At 39.0% G+C, this 20,184-nt stretch overlaps 1 protein-coding gene and 1 long non-coding RNA gene across 3 annotated transcripts in view; one reads left to right on the forward strand and one right to left on the reverse strand.

Moving 5' to 3' along the window:
* Positions 1-20,184, reverse strand: part of SHC3 (SHC adaptor protein 3) — a 48,970-nt gene that overhangs the window by 14,051 nt on the left and 14,735 nt on the right. For both annotated transcript variants that reach the window (XM_072992370.2, XM_078386205.1), the window contains 5 exons: positions 13,779-13,849; positions 9,408-9,471; positions 6,142-6,261; positions 5,190-5,243; positions 1,047-1,098 (listed from right to left, as the gene is read on the reverse strand). In XM_072992370.2, the coding sequence (XP_072848471.1) occupies positions 1,047-1,098; positions 5,190-5,243; positions 6,142-6,261; positions 9,408-9,471; positions 13,779-13,849 (361 nt within the window). The remainder of the gene's footprint in view (positions 1-1,046; positions 1,099-5,189; positions 5,244-6,141; positions 6,262-9,407; positions 9,472-13,778; positions 13,850-20,184) is intronic.
* LOC144586982 (uncharacterized) lies at positions 136-10,346 on the forward strand. Its single transcript, XR_013542096.1, has 3 exons — positions 136-296; positions 1,109-1,146; positions 10,252-10,346. It is a non-coding gene; the product is annotated as an uncharacterized LOC144586982 (long non-coding RNA).

The raw sequence follows: 20,184 nt of genomic DNA on the forward strand, positions 1-20,184 counted from the left end.
TGTAATATTATTACAATTGTGAAACCCCTTTTTTTCCTCAGTATCTACATACACCTTATGTGGTTGGCTTGTAAAGTATGCATCAACAATGGAGACTTCTGCTTCACAACACAGATGGGTCATTTTTACTTTTCTAGACTACAGCTCCCAAAATATCACAAGATATTCTGGAAACCGTGGTCCACAAAGGCAACTTTCCCTTCGTATGGTTTGGAGTCAGCGTGTGTGTCAGAAAACAAAGGCCATGTGCCTCTGAAGATGAAAAATACTCAAAACAGTTTTCCAAATAATAACAGGTATGCAAACCATTGTCTTTATTATTTTTCTCTAGAGCTACATACTTCAAGGGCCATAAATTCCGCCTGTCAGTAAGTGGCTGATGTGTTTTGATAGGGACTGGTAGTCAGAAGCATTACCAGGAGAAGGAGTTCATTCCTTTATCAAGAGATGCTGCATGGTGCAGGGGTTGGCAAGATGTCTTCTTGTCACATGGCAGGCTTCGAACGTCATTCACTTGTGCTTGTGCAGGGACTATAACTATTAAACACTTGCATAGTGCCGAGGTTGTTGTTCCAACCAAGAGCCAGTGTTTACCTTCATGATCTGACCAACACTCAGTACAAGCCTTCAGTGCTTCCTAAATCCATCACAAGGGCTGTTACTGATAACTGAGAATTATGGAGACTTTACCATCTAAAATCCTATCTATGAGGCATTTTGTAAAGTTAAATGCTGCAAGGTTTGCCTAGATAGCATGAGTTTAGAATGAGGTTATATGAATTGTTTGAATACTATAGTTTCTCAGCTTTCTGGATACATTTCTATGCAGAAAAGGCTCAAATCCTCAAACAACTGGGAGATTTTATTTTTATAGATATCTTTTAGGGTGGGATATGCATGTAACAAATTACAGAACAGACCATGTATTTGGTGCATGGTAAGTAGATATCTGCATAAAGCCACTATAAATAGAACACCTTAAGAAGAATATGAATAGCTTACAGTTCCAAAAGAAAGGATAGATTGAATGTTATGCAGTACTTTACCTCTACGGTTAACAGGGTCCTTAGCTACATATGCAACATAGTCTGTTGTATCCTGTTTTCAGGGAAAAGGAGAAGAAAAGGGAAGAATGTCATGGATATTGTAAGTTGTCTTTTTATTCTGAAACAAAGGTGCACTGATTTTCATTCAAGTGTTTGTAACTGCTTATCTGTGCTCAGATTACCATGGTTGCAAGTGTGTGATAATATCAAGCAAACTGTTTTGATTTTAGAGTAGGCAAATTGATCAAGCAGGTTGCCCAAAACTCTCAGATGTGCAGCCCTGGGAAGTATTAGAGCAAGTACTAAGCACAAGAAAATTGATTCAAAGAACAAAATAACACAAAATAGTGCTGCTCTTCAAACTATTTATTGAATGGAGGTTTTGGAAGTAGAACTAATTCTAATTCTCACATTTAAAAGGATTTTTAATTCTTGTCCCTTTCTGCAGCTCAATTCTGTGCTCGCTTAGTCAGAAATAAGTCCAACTCTTTAAATATGCCTTATATCTGGCATAACAATGTAGCGTAGGCACATTCCTACTCCCTCAATTCCTCAATTGAGTTTATCTCATCTTGCCAATGATTTTCTAATAACTTGTCTACTAAGATTTGTCCAATCAAGTCATTTAAAATCATGATTTCAATCACTTATTAGTAAGACTTGAAATCATTATTTTTTAAATGTAAAGACTCATTCTTACTGGTAGTTATAATCTTTAATATTTGCAACCCGATGAAGATGTATTTTTAGAATAATAATCTGTCACGATTAGTAAACCGCTATATCAGAACAGATTTTAGTTTAATGGGTTAATCACTCACGTTTGTTTTATTTAACATTGTATAGCAGCGGTCCCCAACCTTTTCTGAACTGCGGACCGGTTGGAGGGGTGGGATCCATGTGTGGGAGGAGTAGGGCACTCCCTGCACTCATGGGTGGATGGGGTGCACTTTGGATGGGTGGGGTGTGCTTGCGGGTGGGCGGGGTATGCTTGCAAGGGTGGGCAGGGCACCTGTGCATGCAAGTGGATGGGCTGTGCGTGCGGGTGGGCATGTGTCGGGGGAGTGCGTGCAGGGGAGCAGGAGATCTGTCTCCACGGTCCAGTCCTGCCAAGTACATGGACTGGCACCGGGCCAGGACCGGGGGCTGGGGACCCCTGTTGCATGGCATACATATTCTTATATTTGCTTAAATATCAATGTGTTCATTGCTTGTATTCATTTGTGTTCATTTGCAAAACAACAATTGGATTAAGGTCTTCTCCTGAGCTTTGTTCATTTTATACCATTTTAACTGTGAAAAAGTACATGTTATCTCTGCTTGTATAACTTGGATGAATTGAATCAGTTTACCAAAAATGTAACTACTGTATTGCATGAATATACAGCTTCATGCTACATAACTAAGTTCTATTTCATGCTGAATAACCTTTGAACTATAATTAATCTTAAAGAGAAAACTATCTTCAGATAGATTTTTCCTCTGAAAGCATTTCATAAAATAAATTTGATTTAAATAATAAACATTCCATCTAAATTTAAAAAGTTGATTTATTTTTTTAAAAAAATATCGATTTTAATCCACTCTATGTCCAACTGATTTGTCAGTCCTTGGTTTTCAAATAATCATAGTGCAGCATGATTAGTTTTATTATTCAGCATCTGCTTTGTTTCTGTTGTCATTGCTGTGATCAGCAGCATGATACAACACAGTACAAGACACTTTATATAGTCCAATATGCAAAAAAAAACCACAGCTACCTAGTTATGTTTGTAAATGTGTGGGTGTAGAACCATATATATATGACCAAAGCCTGCTTTTCTTCCAAAACCAAACTCACAACATGTGAAACATGCATGGAAACATAGCTGCCTGGTTACATATGTATATATATATATATATGTGTGTGTGTGTAACCAGGCAGCTATGTTTCCATGCATGTTTCACATGTTGTGAGTTTGGTTTTGGAAGAAAAGCAGGCTTTGGTCAGTATATAAATACTGTAAATAAATGACAAGGTCTTACTCTTAAAGAGTGTACAACCCAGATTTATACAAGAGAGTGAGAAAAATGGAAAGGAAGAGGAGGGAAAGGCAAGGGTAACAAAAGATGATATGTGAGCATGTTTCACACATGTGAGAATGAAACGTTCAGTTCATTGCTAGATGATGCAGCCAATGAGTACAAATGTGTGAATGAACCATCACTGACAAATCACTAAGTTTGGAACCTACTCATCACTGAACATTAACTCATGCAAATCTTTTAAAAGAGGAAATTTCAAATATTCAGCTGAAAGTTATCAGGTGTTGAAATTTCTGGGGAAGATGTGGCTCAGTGCTTGGATTACTACAGAAAGAAAACAAAGAGTCTTGTGACATCTTAAAAACTAACAAGTTTTCTTTAGCATAAATTCTCAGGACTTACAGCCATGGACGACATCCAGTTTTAATTCTAACCAAAGTAGACCTCTTGAAATTAACAGGATTTTTTTAGTCAACACAGATATAATTCCCACTGATTTCAAATGGATCTCCTTTAGCAATGATTGGAACTGGATTTACCCCTATGATTTTTTTAGTACTATAATTCTTTGAACTGAGCCTCTCCTCTGCTCCACAGCAGACATTTTTCAGTTGCAAGATATGCCACATATCAGTTAATATTCATACTACGGTACCATGGACAATCTGGAGTCTTCTTCTACTCTCATTCATTAGAAAACATTGGTTTGACATTGTTTAACTTGTTTAACATTGGAGTACTTTCATATGACATATGATTGTTCACAATGAACTGGAAAAAAGGATGCTTTGTTTTAAATCTCCCACAGAATGTAATGGCAAAAGTTTAGCTACCCGTATTTCCTAAGCAACATAAGTATATCCCCTTATAGCAGGAGTGAAGGGGCAACTGTATTGATAAAAAATGCAGGAAAGACAATGGATTTGGGATGGCCTGATTTCTCTCTCTTTTTTACTGTTGATCATATGACACAAAGGAAAATCTGAATCAGTTCAGAGTCCACATTCCCAAATCCATATTTTCTCCACTCCACCTTTGGGGCTTCTACTTTTTCAAAAATCAGATCCATTTGCATCAGTTCTGAAATGTAATTAAACTGATGTAGACTGAGGATGAACCATGTGCACAAACTTGGGCACGTACACACACACACACAAGTGGTGCTTTGCCAAACCACCTTCCCCCTTTTCCTCTTGCTTCAGGACGGAGGACAAGCCATCCATATACACACACACAGAGGCCAGCACTCTCTTTCTCTCTAGCAAAACCTCTCTTGCAAAACTTTTTTTACAGTTTAATGAAGCTTCTTTCCATGGGCAAGTTTCGTTTTAAAGATAAGATAAGGAAATGAGTAATTGAGGAAGGAAACTCTTCTTAAGGCAGCTCCTATGTACTCTACCACCTATGTGAGCTTCAATAGAGTATCAATAAGAGGGCTTTCCCCGTCTTCCTCAGTACAATGTCACAGCGAGTGAATCTGCATTTTCCTTGCTCTGTAGTCACGCTGTGAGAGACTTCAGAGCCTCCAGGGGCTGTTGTCCCACCTTAGGGCATACCAGCCCCTCTCAGAAACACAGAAATAACTGGACAATCACTTCAGTTTTTAGAAAAAAAAATCTTCTTTTAAAAACAAAATGGGTCAGACCGACCACTCTCCGTTCTGCCATTGCCTCAGGCTCCGCGCTCCCTTCCTATCACTCTGGAGCACCCAAACTGTGAGCCACTCTTCAACCTGGCAGAGAGGCTCATCATCCCGCCTCCTGCAAGGAGTGGCTAATCCACCGCAAGCTCCAGAGCGATAAGAAGGGAGTGCAGAGCCCACAGCAGTGTGGGAACAGTGAGTGGTCGGTCTGGCCCCAGGGGGGGCGGACCCTCATTATCTCCACCTGTGGGAAGATATTCGTTTTCATATACTAATACGAATACCCCCACCTCTAGTTTGGATTGAAGTTTAGAAAGCTCACATTGAAAAATAGAAATGTTTGTCTTTAAGGCGCCACCACATTTTTGTCTCTTTTTTTTACATTTTATTTCTGTTTTGCTTTTACCTATAATGCTTGCAGAGACTAAAATGGCTACCACTTCTATAACTACAAAGGTTTTTAAAGAGGTACTTACCACATCTACTCCTGATGCAAAAGAAATGGACTGCATATGATGATTTGCTATGATCTGTGGTCAATTCAGAAAAGATGAAAGTGAATGTTACATACAGTATAGCTTCCTTCTCTTTTGTAACTGTGTTCTTGAGTATGTACATTATGTGCAACAAAATCAGAACCCCCAAATAGAAAAGCAATTATATCAACCTGAATCTTCACTGACAGTACATTGCAGATGCCAGCTCCTCAACATCATATATGAACAAACTAAATATAGCAGTTGTACTATGCACTGGAGAATAATAAAGTTATTAAGCGTTGTGGGATTTAATATTATTATAATTTTGCATTGCTTATATATATAAAACTTATATATAAAACTTATATATATATATATGACTTATATATCGCCCCATAGCGCTACAAGCACTCTCCGGGCGGTTTACAGTTTAATTATACAGGCTACACATTGCCCCCCCAGCAAGCTGGGTACTCATTTTACCGACCTCGGAAGGATAGAAGGCTGAGTCAACCTTGAGCCGGCTACCTGGGATTTGAACCCCAGGTCGTGAGCACAGTTTTAGCTGCAGTACAGCGTTTTAACCACTGCACCACGAGGCTCTTATATAAAATAGGAGGTGCCCAGGACACTTTTCTAAAAAGCCCATTCAATTGTTGATGCCACAACCAAAGCAGACCTGCTCCCTTACCCCTATGATGAGAGCACACGGCACAGAAGAGGGAGAAAGAAGCTCAGGAGGCTATCTCAGTGAATTGGCAGGCTCATACTATAAAATTCAGTCCTTCAGATATACTAGTGTACACATAGTTTTACTGATTTGAATCAGACTCCTTGGATGTAATTGTTTACAGAATAAAATAATCATTAGAAACAGGCATAACTTGGCAGGTGGAAAGCAGTATCATGGAAGTGTAATAAGAACAGGCCGGGATGAGAATGTACTGACCTGTTTGGAATCGGGTGTGATCAGATTTAAGCTGGTGGTAGATATATTCAGAGTTATGTCCATTCCTGCAAACTGAAGGTTGCTCTTCCCTAGAATACTGGAAAGAACTTTACTTGGTGCCTGCAATGGCAAAAATAAATAAATAAATAAAATAAAAATCACCCACCAATAAGTATCACTACAACATTGGCATGTGATAGCACTCCATGTGGAATAAATTGAAGCCTCTGAGATTCAGTAGTCAAGACCGTGACATTTTAATCAAGAGTGTGCAAATGCTTTTATCTGGCTAGTGAGAGTCAAATTTTGAGGGGAAGAAAAAGTATTACACAGGATAAAATGCAACATTTGAGGCCAAAACTCCTTCTGTTACTTGTGCTGACACAAAGAGAGTTGAGTAGTGAGCTGATCCATACAAACACTTACTGAATGATTAATGGTTGCTCCCAAGATTTAAAATTGCCTCTAAGCCTGAAGTAGCTTTAATAAGTCCACTAAGCACTGATAATGATGATGACAATTACATGTTCTCCTGTAATTGGTGGTAATTTGGTGGTTGTGTTTTTGTTTTTGAATGCCTGTGAAGGATCAAATGATGTGCACTTTGCATTGTGATTCACTGCTAACACTATTTCCAATAGTGTTACCAATTTGCATTGATTTTATAATTTCTTGCTTAATGGAAATAAGTAATCTTCAGGTAAGGTTTACAAGCCTTGCTGCAGCTAACTGGGTTAGTGATGAGATGCCAGGACACATTGTGGTTGCACAATTGCACCTGTGAGGGCCTTCCCCTCCTTTTGTAGGGAGAAGTCTTACTCTGAGACTAATCAAATCTTCTTCTTACAACAGGGCAGAGAGGATCACTCCATGTGAACTATCCAGAACCAACATTATCATCAAGCAGAGAGAAAAGCTATCTCAGATGGCAGATCTAGGGTACCATTAAAGTGTGACAAATTTCTTGAACCTTGAAATATTGATAGTGGTGGTGTCTGAATGAGCAGGGAGCACTAGTTAGTTTTTCTACCTCACTCACCACAAGGGTTTACACCAGCCCTGAAGTTCATACCAGGTCACACACAATCCACGGAATGTGACTACAGTGGTGCCTCGCATAGCGAGGTTAATCCGTTCCGGATTAACCTTCGCTATGTGAAAACATCGCTGTACGGATCAAAAAAAGCCATTGGAACGCCTTAAACATCGTTTAATGCGTTCCAAATGGTCAAAAACTCACCGTACAGCAATGTTTTCTGGGTCCGGCAGCCATTTTCGCACCCTCGGTAAGCGAGGGGAGGGCGCGAAAATGCTGTGCGCGGCCATTTCGGCCGTAGCGACACCGCGGATCAGCTGTTCGGCGGGTCGACAATGGCCGCCGGAACAGCCGAAATGGCCGCGCACAGCGTTTTCGCGCCCTCCCCTCGCTTACCAAGGGTGCGAAAACGCTGCCCGCGGCCATTTCGGCTGTTCCGGTGGCCATTTTGGACCCGACGAACAGCTGATCCGCGGGTCGCAAAGCGAAGGTCAGTAAGCAAAACGCTTACCGATCTTCGCTATGCGAATTTCGGCCATAGGGGCCGACGCGATTGCTATGCGAATTCATCGCTATACGAGGCACTCGTAAAGCGAGGCACCACTGTATTTTCTTAAACAACAGGCTAGTAAAAACTTTTGCAGACTGCTGTAGTGTTATTTATGAGATTGGCTTTAACTCTTTCCTGTGTGCCATGGTCTCAGCTAAAACACATCTTTAGAAGCTTTCCTCCTAGGACTGACAGCGAGCTTGGGAGACCTTGCTTTTGACAGGAGGACTGTGGCACGTAGGCAAAGCGATTAATTTCATTCTCCATAGTCAATATTCTTTTCTCCTCATGGTTACTAAAAGAACAAAAATCATAGATATGGAATGCTTACTTGTGCTTAACACTGCATCTGGTTTGGACCTGATCTGATATATAATTAATATGGTTACGTTAAATGGAAAAATGGATGAATCAGCAATAAAATGGCAAATAACACTAAATATATATGTATGTATATACGTAGATTTTGGAATTGTGATAAATACCTCAGTAAAAACATTGACCTAATGGATGGATGGATGGATGGGTGTGAAAAAGGCAAATTCCATGTTGAATACCATTAGCAAAGAGGGTGGGGAGAGAAGAAGTAAGATTCCCTTACACACACCATTGGGGCTATTGCACTTGGAATACTGTGTGCAGTTCTAGTTTTCGCAGTTGTAGTTGTGTTAGTCTGTGCAAACATTTCAATAAGAACCACAAAACAAAAGCACGCTAAAGTCTAGCTGCTATATTTTAATATAAGCTTTCATGGAATATCATCCACTTCTTCAGACATATGAATAAGAATAGAGACTTCACACAAGGTTCATATGTCTGAAGAAGTGGATGGTGTTCCATGACAGCTTCCATTAAAATACAGCAGTTAGGCTTTAAAGTGCCAACAACTTTTTTGCTTTCAATTTGTTTTGTATTTCTTGTTGAGATGTGTATGTTTCTGATCAATTCACCTTAGAAAGATACCACAGTGGTGGAAAAGGAGCCAAAAACATAAGCAACATGATAAAGGGACTGAATCAACTCTCTTCTGAGGAAAAATTACTGCATTAATTTATTTTCCATTGACTACACAGCATATAACTCATCAAAGTGAATCTAGTCTTTTCTTGTATACATTTGTTGCTTTTTGTTCTGCCAGCAGAGGCTATAGCATAATTAGTGCAATTTGCTAACGCAGAATGCAGAAAGTAATGAGGATAATTACCTTATATGGCTTTAAGAGGATAGCCACATTAATGGAAGATAGACAAGGATGTGAAAGGATGCTAGTCATAACTGAAACAAATCCTTTAGTAAATTAATTAGTCTGTATACCTCTAATTAGACAACCTCTAGTCCAATCCAACCCTGAAATCAACCCTGAGTGCTCAATGGAAGGACAGATCCTGAAGCTGAGGCTCCAATACTTTGGCCATCTCATGAGAAGAGAAGACTCCCTGGAAAAGACCCTGATGTTGGCAAAGTGTGAAGGCAAGAGGAGAAGGGGATGACAGAGGACGAGATGATTGGACAGCAACCAACATGAATTTGACAAAACTCCAGGAGGCAGTGGACGACAGGGGGGCCTGGCGTGCTCTGGTCCATGAAGTCACGAAGAGTCAGACATGACTAACGACTAAACAACAACAAGTCCAATCCAACGTAACTCTTCTTATGTTCTTAAGAAAGCAAGACAGATACCTTTCTTTTTTTAAAGGTTCCTTTGGCTTCCAGCACAGCTTCACAAACAAGGCTGATCGCTTCCCTGGAGAGACAAATAATAATAATATTGGAAATAGCTATGATTTCCCCCTTATTATTATTCATTAATAAGGTTAATTGTAAGAAATACTTGGCTACTGACATCATTGCACTTTAAAAATGAAATTGAGTTTTTAGCCAAATATATATTTTAATGAATGGACCTGAACACACATAATCAGGGTATTTTCTGATACTGCTAATGATCAACAAGATTTACTTCAGTTCAAACCAAACTTAATGGTCACTTTGATGCAAAGAAATGGGAAACTTCGAGACATCAGAGGGCTACATGTGCCAACCCTGGATCTTGGGGTGGGGTGAGGTGTCATATCATCTCCCTACCCCCCAAGCAAAAAAAAAAAAGAGTTATTTTTAAAAGCCTCTTGACACCCTCCAAAGACCCTTTTAAAAACACATATAACATTTTACTTAGCAAATAATTTCATTACCACAATCCCAGCTGAACATTGTTTTGTACTGAATTTACTTTCTCTGAAGCTTTACAAAATAGTGCCTGTAATCCTGTTGATGTTTGCTTACACTTGGGTACTTGCCACCAGTAAGATTCTGGCCAGTATGATTCTGGGCAATGACAGGAAGGATTACAAACTGGCCCACATGTTGAATTTCAACTGTTGCCTGAAATTGTTTCTGTCTGCTGGCAATACGATTATCATCAAGTACTACCATGGCAAGGCTAATATTTTGGGGCATAAAAATGAATTAGATATCGATGCAACAGATTATAACATCCAACTCTGTTGTATATTCTATCTTCCAGGAAGACATTATCAAACCTGCTTGTCACCACAACCTTCTCCAGTACCACAGGCCTAGGAAAGTTTACTCAGAAGCCGTCTTGAATTTCCAGGCAAGTATGGTAAAGGTGGCAACTCCAGTTAATGATTTCCTTATATGGAAAGTAAGCAAAAATTTTTGCTGGGTAGCATTTATTCTTCTTTTTAGCCCAACGTAAGCTAAAGAAATGCAGTAGAAATGCAGTAGAAACCATTACAAGGTACCTAGCAAGGTTATAGAGAAGTAGGAATCCTTCAGTCTCAAAAGACTATGGTAACGTGCTCTGACTAGAGGTCTGAGTGACAATCCCTTCCACACTGAAGACAAATACAATCTGTCCCCTGTCCAGCTCCCTGATTTTGCTGCTTTCGGGACTGCCTCTTTGCCTCAGCTTGCTGGACAAGGGTTTCTTCAAATTGGGAGAGGCCATGCTGCACCGCCTGCCTCCAGCCTGAACACTCCAATGTCAGGGTTTCCCATCTGTTGAGGTCCACTCCTAAGGCCTTCAGATCCCGCTTGCAGAGGTCCTTGTATCACAGCTGTGGTCTCCTTCCGGGGCGATTTCCTTTCCCTGCACTAATTCTCCATACAGGAGATCTTTTGGAATCCAACTGTCAGCCATTCTCACGACATCCCCAAGCCAACGTAGATGTTGCTGTTTCAGTATTATAGAGAAAATAAGCAGTAAAATTTAGTACCATTTCCCAGTATAGGTTTCATTGCACAGACAAGGAACACACAGGGCAAAACTCTTGAATTGCACTTATAGGGAGGAAATGGCTTAAGACTTCTGCCTCTAGGTCAAACTGGTGAGAAAAAGAAATATAGATATGGTGTGCATGTATTAATGTATTAAAAGAGCTTAAATCCTTGGCAAGTGGTTGTGTTGGGCAAATTGTGAGGCAAATACTGTCCATATCTACCTATGGACAGGAAATAAGCAACAAGGCTTTAAGATATTTTAATCATCTCCCTTATTCTTTTTTCTTTTCAAAATTGTGTTCTCATCCATTGTAAAAAGTGTCTTATGTGGCTTATAACAATTCTGAAACAAATCTATTAAAACAAAGAGACAGCAGTACTTTTAAAAAATCTCCAAGAAACAAGGCCAAAAAAAGAGAGAGAGAAAGTCAAAGACAAAAATAAATCAGAGAGAGGCCAAACCAACTCCTCTCTTGAGGCAGGCAAGCAGTTGTTGGCTTTGTGCTGAGCAGGCTCCAGGCCATCTGCATCTACCCTGTTTCCCCTAAAATAAGACCTAACCTGAAAATAAGTCCTAGTATGATTTTTCAGGATGCACATAATATAAGTCCTACCCCAAAAATAAGCCCCAGTTAAGTGAAACCCCTCTCTCTACCACTATGCAGCAACCATAAGAAGACATGACTGTATTTGAATAAATGTATATTGTTGTACATGAAAAAAAATAAAACATCCCCTGAAAATAAGCCCTAATGCATTTTTTGGAGCAAAAAATTATATAAGACCCTGTCTTATTTTCAGGGAAACGGGGGATATATAGAGAAGAGAATACAGAACAGTTTTTGGAATTGTGGCCAGAAGGGATCTGTGTTTGGCATCCAGGGGCATTTGGGTCTCTCATTGCCTCTTACACAGAAACCCAGCATAGACAGCCAGTGAGCTGGCTAAACGTCCTCCTCCATACCCAAAACCAAATCACAGCATACTGATGAAAGAGAAGAGAGCACTCTGACCTTGCTCTGGCTCCCCACATACCCGCCTGAATAAAAGCTCTTGTATGTAGTGTCCAAACAAATTCATTAAAAATAAGGCAATCACAAAAACAATGTGGTTTCTTAGCTGTCAACAAAACAAATTGCTTTTTAAGGAAAGTAAAGGCACAGTAGATGGTGTTGAATGATTGAATACATGCTTTATACTCCACTAAAGAGAGGAGCAAACAAGAGTTCAAAAGAAGTCTAAACACAAAAGTACAATCAGTCCAAATTCAAGTTCAGTTGTCTTACAGTCCACCTCTTTTTCACGGACGTTGCCTTTAGTTTTTAACAGAGTTCTCACTAGGCTTATACAGAATTATCTCATTCAAACAGCATAGGTGACCAAATTCAGAAAATGGAGCCAGAAGGAAGGAAACACAATTAATTCTATGAAAGGACACAGCAATATACAACTTGTAGCAATTCATTTCACCAGGCAGCGTTACTTAAATTTTCACCTTGTATGTAATTGCAGACATATGACAAAGCATTCACTATTGTCTTTTAGCAAAGCCAAGGTTTTTCAAGGACATAGAAGACCAATTACTTTCTGCAGAAACAGTTATTATCCTTGGAAATTCTGGAAATACCTTTAAAATAGCACTATTGCCATGGTTCATGCAGAAAGTGATTTGAAATTGTATAGAAATTATATTGAAAAAAATTAAGTAACAAAAGGATCTTGTTTTGAAAATAAGAGTCAGGTTTAGAGATTAAATTCATAATAAAGCAACAGTTGAATATTTTTTCTTCATATATGGGCATTTATGCTGAAACATTTTTCAGCATAAATGGAAACACATTTTAAACAACTTTTACAGTACCCATGCCTGAAAAGCAGGTAATGTCACAACTAGAGCACACCCATAGAATCAGTGACTCTTACAAAATTACCAATCTCCTCTGATTCAATAGGCCTACTCTATCTGCAACGTACTACCGGATTTCAGTCATTATATATTTGCTTTCTAATATACAAAGCCTAACTCTGATTTTTCAATAGGACTGGGGGGGAAACAACATTGATGTCTATAAAGAAGGCATGTGTCAAGCTCTAAAAGAAACCAAATATGCTCACTTAAAACTTACTTTACTAACATCAGCTTTTCCATTTTGTGCATCAGGCACAGTGCTTTATGTTCTGTTGCTTTCCGTCTACCTGGTAAGATTTTGCAATCAAATAATCCATTCACTATGGGCTTCTCTGCTTCAAGACTAGTTCCAAGCCCCCACCCTCCATGGATACTGAAAATCACGGATATGCAAACTCTCTATGTAGCACAGAGTTCCCTATATTGGCCAGTTCTGATTATGCATCTTGGAAACTCACATTTCATTTTTTTTTTAATTTAATATTTTCAGGCAGTAGATAGCTGAAAACACGAGTACAGATCCTGTGGATACAGTGGTCCTACTGTATTTAATGTAAATCAGAATAATGTCCACCATCATTTGTTTACAACCAGATATACAAAGACAATAAAGAGTTTTCATGGATGGATGGATGGATGGATGGATGGATGGATGGATGGATGGATGGATGGATGGATGGATGGATGGATGGATGGATGGATGGATGGATGGATGGATGGATGGATGGATGGATGTGTATTGCTTATACTGGGACACCAACAGGAATACAATTGTCTTTTCACCTGGAAAGAGAAAGGCATATTGGGCTGAACACATTTTTTTATTTCTGTCAAGTGAAAGTGCTGGTTTTGGATATGTGTTTTTTAAAATGCAGCTGTTTACAAACACATAATCTTACCTTGTAATCTGTGTTCTAGTATTGAAGTCTAGAGACCTCATGGAGCGCAAGACCTCTATACATCCCAAATACTACAAGGGAAAAATATACATATAACCATAAATGAAAGGACCTTCATCATAAAAAATAACATTAAAAATCCAAACAAAGGTTCATATTTTTCAAATACATACATACTTCTGCAAGCTGAGAATGAAATCTCAAAAAGGACCTATTTATTTATACATATATTTTCCCACCAAACTTTTTATACTTTTCCAATAAGCAAGAATTCGTTGAAGCAGCTTGACAAACCAAAAAAAAGTGCAGTATAAAAACCTAAAACCCAATTTACCTAACCCCTGTCCCTAGAGAAAAGTAAAATTATACAACAACGTTAAAGGGCATAACAACATATTTTTAAATCCAGTCAAGGATTCAATTTAGTCCACCCCTCACCCTTGGTCTGGATACGCTATTACTACTGAACTAATGAGACTGTTCCCAATTTTGCAGCAAGATCAAATAGCTGGTATACCTTCAACCCTATTGATCAAGAGCATGAGCAGCTTTTTGAGGAGTGTAAAAGAATCCTTGGACCTGTTTACTTGACTTATAGCTGTGCACAAATTTGAAATTCTCTACCTCCGAATCATTTAGGAACTATGTCTCCAAATTTCATAGGCCTCCACGCAGGGCTTGAAAAGAATCCTGCCTGGAATCCTGCAGAACTGCTGCCATTATGAGTTGACCATATGAGTCTAGTGCACTGGTTCTTAACCTTGGGTTACTCAGGAGTTTTGGACTGCAACTCCCAGAAGCCTTCACCACCAGCTGTCCTGACTGGGGTTTCTGGGAGTTGCAGTTCAAAAGCATCCGAGTAACAAAGGTTAAGAACCACTGGTCTAGATCAGTGGTTCCCAACCTTGGGCAACCCAGGTGTTCTTGGACTACAACTCCCAAAAACCCTGGTCAGCACAGCTGGTGGTGGAGGCTTCTGAGAACATCTGGGTTACACAAGCTTGGGAACCACTGATCTAGATGAACCAAGAGTCTAAATCAGTATAAGGAAGTGTCCTGTGTTTCTAATATTCTGCATGTGTTGGAGTGACTCTTGTTGAACTAATAGGCCATATGTCAGAAAAAAACATGTGCAAAAGTACACAATTAATTCTGAATACATCCAAGACTGGGCCTTTAAACTTTTCTTAAAAATCAAACTCTCCTCTTCCATGCTGAATTCTAAAATGCCACCCTGGACAGAGTACTGAATACAGAGGTGTTGCACCATGATTTTAGATTTTTTTTAAAAAAAGCAGATAAACACATTATACACCATAACATAGTCATTTTAAGAAGCTCAGCGAGATATATACTTTTTTTTAATGGTGCAAACAGCATCTTCAGATGCTGGTTTAAATGTTGGCACAGTAAATCCCTGAAAAGGCTGCTAGACAGCCAAATGTCTAACTACTATTCTAAAAATAATCCTGTAAAATTGGAAAATTCTTACTTAGGCACATTTGAATTTGTAGTCCTCTGAAATACAATCTGTCTCACTGTTGTATTGTAATAGTTTCAGCTTGGAAAAAGAAGACAATTTTTGAAAACGTGCCAAGATTTATTCATGTTGAACCAATTACTTGCTCAGCAATGTGATAACATCGAAATGGCTTCATTAAAAAAAGTTAGTTAATTGTACATGCAGGAGTTATACTGATATCTATTGTTTCGATATTTCCATATGTGAAATACCACTTGAAACATAAGCTCCATATCTGAATTACATTTGAATGGAAAAGGCTTAAACACAGCTGAATGCAGCAAGCTAGTCATAAAATGTTTAAGGCTGCCATTTACCGTTATTAGAACTCAGAACTGAAAAAGCTACAAATAAAATGCAATACCTACTTTTACAAATAATTTTACTGCTGCTTATCCTGCTGCATTATAGTCATTATTATTTATATTGTTCTGAGTACAGTTTGTCTGATTTTATTTTATTTGTGTGTGTGTACTGTAATAAACCAGTGGAGCAGTGGTCTCCACTAGGTGGTCAGTATAAAAATCCAGTAAATAAACAAATATATAAATGTATAAGCACTGTCTATTGTGTGATATAAAGCTATGTAAAGAATATTTGGCTATTAAACTGTTTTTGATGGAATATAAAATGAAGGACTCAGAAGTCAAAACTCTCAAATCCAAATCTACTTCGGATGCTCATTGTACCTCAGCAAAACTTCTTTGGATGTACGTACAAGAAAATAAATCACAGATATGATCTTGCCTGCTTAGTAACAGCACTGATAATTCTGCCTAGCAACAGCAACCTAGCAAGTATATACTATGATCAGTCTAGATAATGTGAGCCAATTCGGCGTCCAAATTAAAGTGAATGCATTTTTTAATGATAAACCTATTATCTTTCCCACAATGGGATTATCTCAGAGATAAGTGTTCCTAGCCATCAGACTTGTAAATTAGACCTATGCTTAAATTCCAGTCACCAGTTACAACCCACATCCTAAAATCTAAGATACATAGCAGTCAAAAACTATGTGTTAATCATAAGCAGATTTCTTTTACCACTTTGGTAAAGGAAATTGCAGTTCCTCCCCCCCCCGACCCTGAGATAAATGCCCCCCGACCCATCAATCAATTTTGATCCTTGAGGGAGAGAGAGAGAGAGAGAGAGAGAGAGAGAGAGAGAGAGTGCTGAGAAGAGTATAACGTAAATCATTTAAATTTAAAGTGCTTTTATATTATGCCACTGAATTTTGCAAAACACCCTGTGAAGACCACACCATTGAGAAGTGGCTCCAATTATAATGAAGAAGGAGGAGAACCACCACCACCACCATCAAAATGACCATGATGTTTGGACACGCTGAAGCACCAAATTGGAATGGGAAGTCAAATAACAGCAATAATATTTTGTCTGCACCATTTTTCATATTATTGATCCACACAGGCAAACTGGAAGTAAATGCTGAGGCAAAGTGAGAGAACTCCTAAATAAATCTTTTTTAAATTCAGGATTTATTTCATATGTGTTCTAGATTTCCACCAAAAATCCAAAGGCAGAAGACACAGGATGCCCAGGTAGCCTCTTGTTCAGGGATTGACCTGACAACAGACCAGCTGAGATTCACTGGTCTAAGAATTTGTCCCGTATCAATAGACCATTTTCATCACAATTAGCAAGAAAGCTTTCAAATGCCAGCCATTCAACTCCAGAATTCTTTACCCACTTTATTCTGAAGATACCAAGATTAATGTACTTGAACAAGCAAAAAGGAGGTGCTTTATGATCTACTTATGAGAGAAGATTTGGGTCACATGCGCGCGCGCACACACACACACACACACACACACACACACACACACACACACACACACACACACACACACACACACACACACACACACACACACACACACACACACACACACAACTAGCAGCAGCAACAACTGCAAGAACAAGCTTGGTCCTTTGCCTAACAACAAAAACAAGAGAAGCTACATATGTTATCAAATCAGTTCAATCAGTAATGCAAAGAAAAAAGGGTGACCCATTAAATATTGATTTTTTTCATTTTTTCAGTCGGAGTAAACTTTCACTATAGCCCTTAAAATTACATGGCCTTAGCAAAGCAGCCATAACCCATTCAATTTACAAAACAAAAAAGCAAAATATAAAAATGTGAGTGCAAATCATTTTAAAATACTAAGAGCTGTTTCATCCACTGCTCAGTGACAAAAGTACATTTTCAATTATGTATAGGCACATTAAAGCTGTAGCACCCAGTCTCAGTTCTTTGCTGCAGATCTCTGTACAGTATGTAACAGGCAAAAGTAAACGTATTTGTTGCATCTGTACATTATGTTTTTATGTGAAACACCTGATCCTAATACTTTTGGAGGAGGTAGCCAATCTAAAGAAACCAAACAAAATGAGAAAATGAAGTTAGGACCTATCTGACCAAGTTTTGCACTCTCTGTCAGATTTTTATATAGGCATTTACTTCTATTCATTTAAGAACAGACTGTAGACTGAAATACTGGTCACCGTATCTTATAAACATCAGACTAAATATTCATTTTCCACTCTAAGAGTGGGATCTTCCTCAGATCAGCAGCAAATTTAGCACAGATGTAGCAGAAAGTCTGCTCTTGCTCTGTGCCAAATTTGGGGATGTTTGGGCAAAAGGTTTTTGAGTTCTCTTTTTTTTAAAAGTAATACTGTTTTACCCCCATGCAGAACCAAGTGACCATTTGGACAGCTAACTGAAGAAAGATTTTAAAAAGAGAAAATTTGCATATCTGGGGGGAAATTCCATTTTAACTTTTCTTCTTTTTTCATCCACAGGAAATGGGCGATTCATGACTCTAATTCAAACCCTCTGGTTTTTAAGCCCCCAAACTTCTGAAATTACTCCGTTATTATAACATTTGAGAATTCTGAAGGAACTATTTGCATAGCATAATATTCTGCTCAATCAGAATGTTTCTCTAGTCAGCCCCCAGGGCAGGTGTCTGCCACTTTAAACCCTGCCATGGCTTTCAGTGTGAAAGAAAGCATTTAACTCCTTCCTGGCTACACATTCTCAGCTCCTGCCTGTGGAAATATCCTAAAAATAGATGAAATATACAGCAGCTCGCTCATTTAAAATGTGAAATTACTGTTTCTTCCCTTTTTGGCCTTGAATGATCTTGAAGCACATTTTATCTGATTTACATGTAAGTAAATTTACCCAGTTTACTCACAGGTTTACATATCCACATGATTTCTAAACATTATCTTCCCTAAACCAATGTCAGATCATAGATCCTAGCTGCACTCACAGACTACACCACAGAAAACATGAGTCCTTTAGTGCATGGCTTTGCAAAAACATGGAGATGATAGATGGATCCAAATGATTTTTCTGCAGATCATTCCAAAACTATTGTCCACTCATAGGCGCCATTTGTGTTCAAAGCTTATAACACATAAATGGGTCTCCACGCACATGGCTTTGCAGTGGTGCAAAAACATGTATTCAAAGCACGGATCTCTGCCCACACACTAAAATGCAGAAATTGTGGGTCCTTCAGCACATGGCTTTGCAGTCGCACAAAAACATGTATCCAAAGTATGGATCCTTACGTATCCACATGATTTTTACATATGATCATCCCAAAAGCACTATCAAATCACAGGGCCCATCTGGGCCCACAGACTACACCACAGAAATCATGAGTCTCCCAGTGCATGGCTTTGCAGTGGTGTAAAAAGACTGATCCAATGCACAGTCAATACCAATACCAATACATACCAATACCAATGCCAATAACAACCATAGAACTGCAGAGCTGGAAGGGACCCTATGGATCATCAGTCCCTGATAAGGAGTCACAGTGGGGAACTGAACTCCCAACTTCTGGCTTCACCTAAACTACTAAGCTATCCAGCATTTCTTGGATCCACATGATTTTTACATACAATCATCCCCAAACCACTGTCTAGTCATAGGGCCTATCTGTACCCACAGACTAAACCACAAAAATCATATGTCCCCAGGTGCATGGTTTTGCAGTGCTGCAAAACATGGATCTGATGTATGGATCCTCATGGTTCCACACAATATTTAACTAGGATGATCCCCAAACTGTCCAACCATAGGTCCCATTTGTGCTCATAGATTAAAAGACAGAAATCATGACTCCGGACATATTCTGATTGGTCAGAATGCTATGCTGTGCAATAGTTCAGTCATTTAGACTGTTCACATTTACTAATTTTTGCTCCAGTGAGAGTTCAGGCTTGACTTGACTGAGCACCCACTACTCTGCTTTTCTGGCTATCTTTAGTATCTCTATCAATACCACATTTCAAATGACTTGATTTTTGCCCGTCTTTATTCACTATCTTCTTTTCATATAGTATGCCTGATTTTGACCTTGCTTTCCAGTAACATTCTTTGCTAACCTCAACCTCTTCCATTTTTTTTTAAATTTCAAAAAGCAAAGGGACATATTTTGTAAAAACATGCACACAACATATCCACAGAGGTTTTGGTCCAATACAGCTTTTCTTCCTCAGCTTGCCTAACTCAAAGAAAGGGATATGAAATTGGAACATAGCTTTCCAATCTGCATTTGGTGAAGTGGCTATGGCAACATTAGTTTAACCAAGAGTTTATGGGACATGTATCTCAGGGGCATGAATCTCAGTTTGGAGGTCCATGCCACTTCATCAGTATGGCACCACAGGTGCTACACATTTGCTTCTCCCCCACTGGCTCAGCCACTCACCAGTCGGTGTGTACTTGCTCTTCATGTGATCATCCAGTCACAGCAGTAGAATGGATTTCCCTTCTCTGCCTCCTCCAGCAGCTGCTCAGTCAAAGGAGCTGCTGGAATCTCTGCCCCACCTCCTCAT

Source organism: Pogona vitticeps, chromosome 2, assembly GCF_051106095.1.
Source record: "Pogona vitticeps strain Pit_001003342236 chromosome 2, PviZW2.1, whole genome shotgun sequence".
NCBI classification, from domain to species: Eukaryota; Metazoa; Chordata; class Lepidosauria; order Squamata; family Agamidae; genus Pogona; species Pogona vitticeps.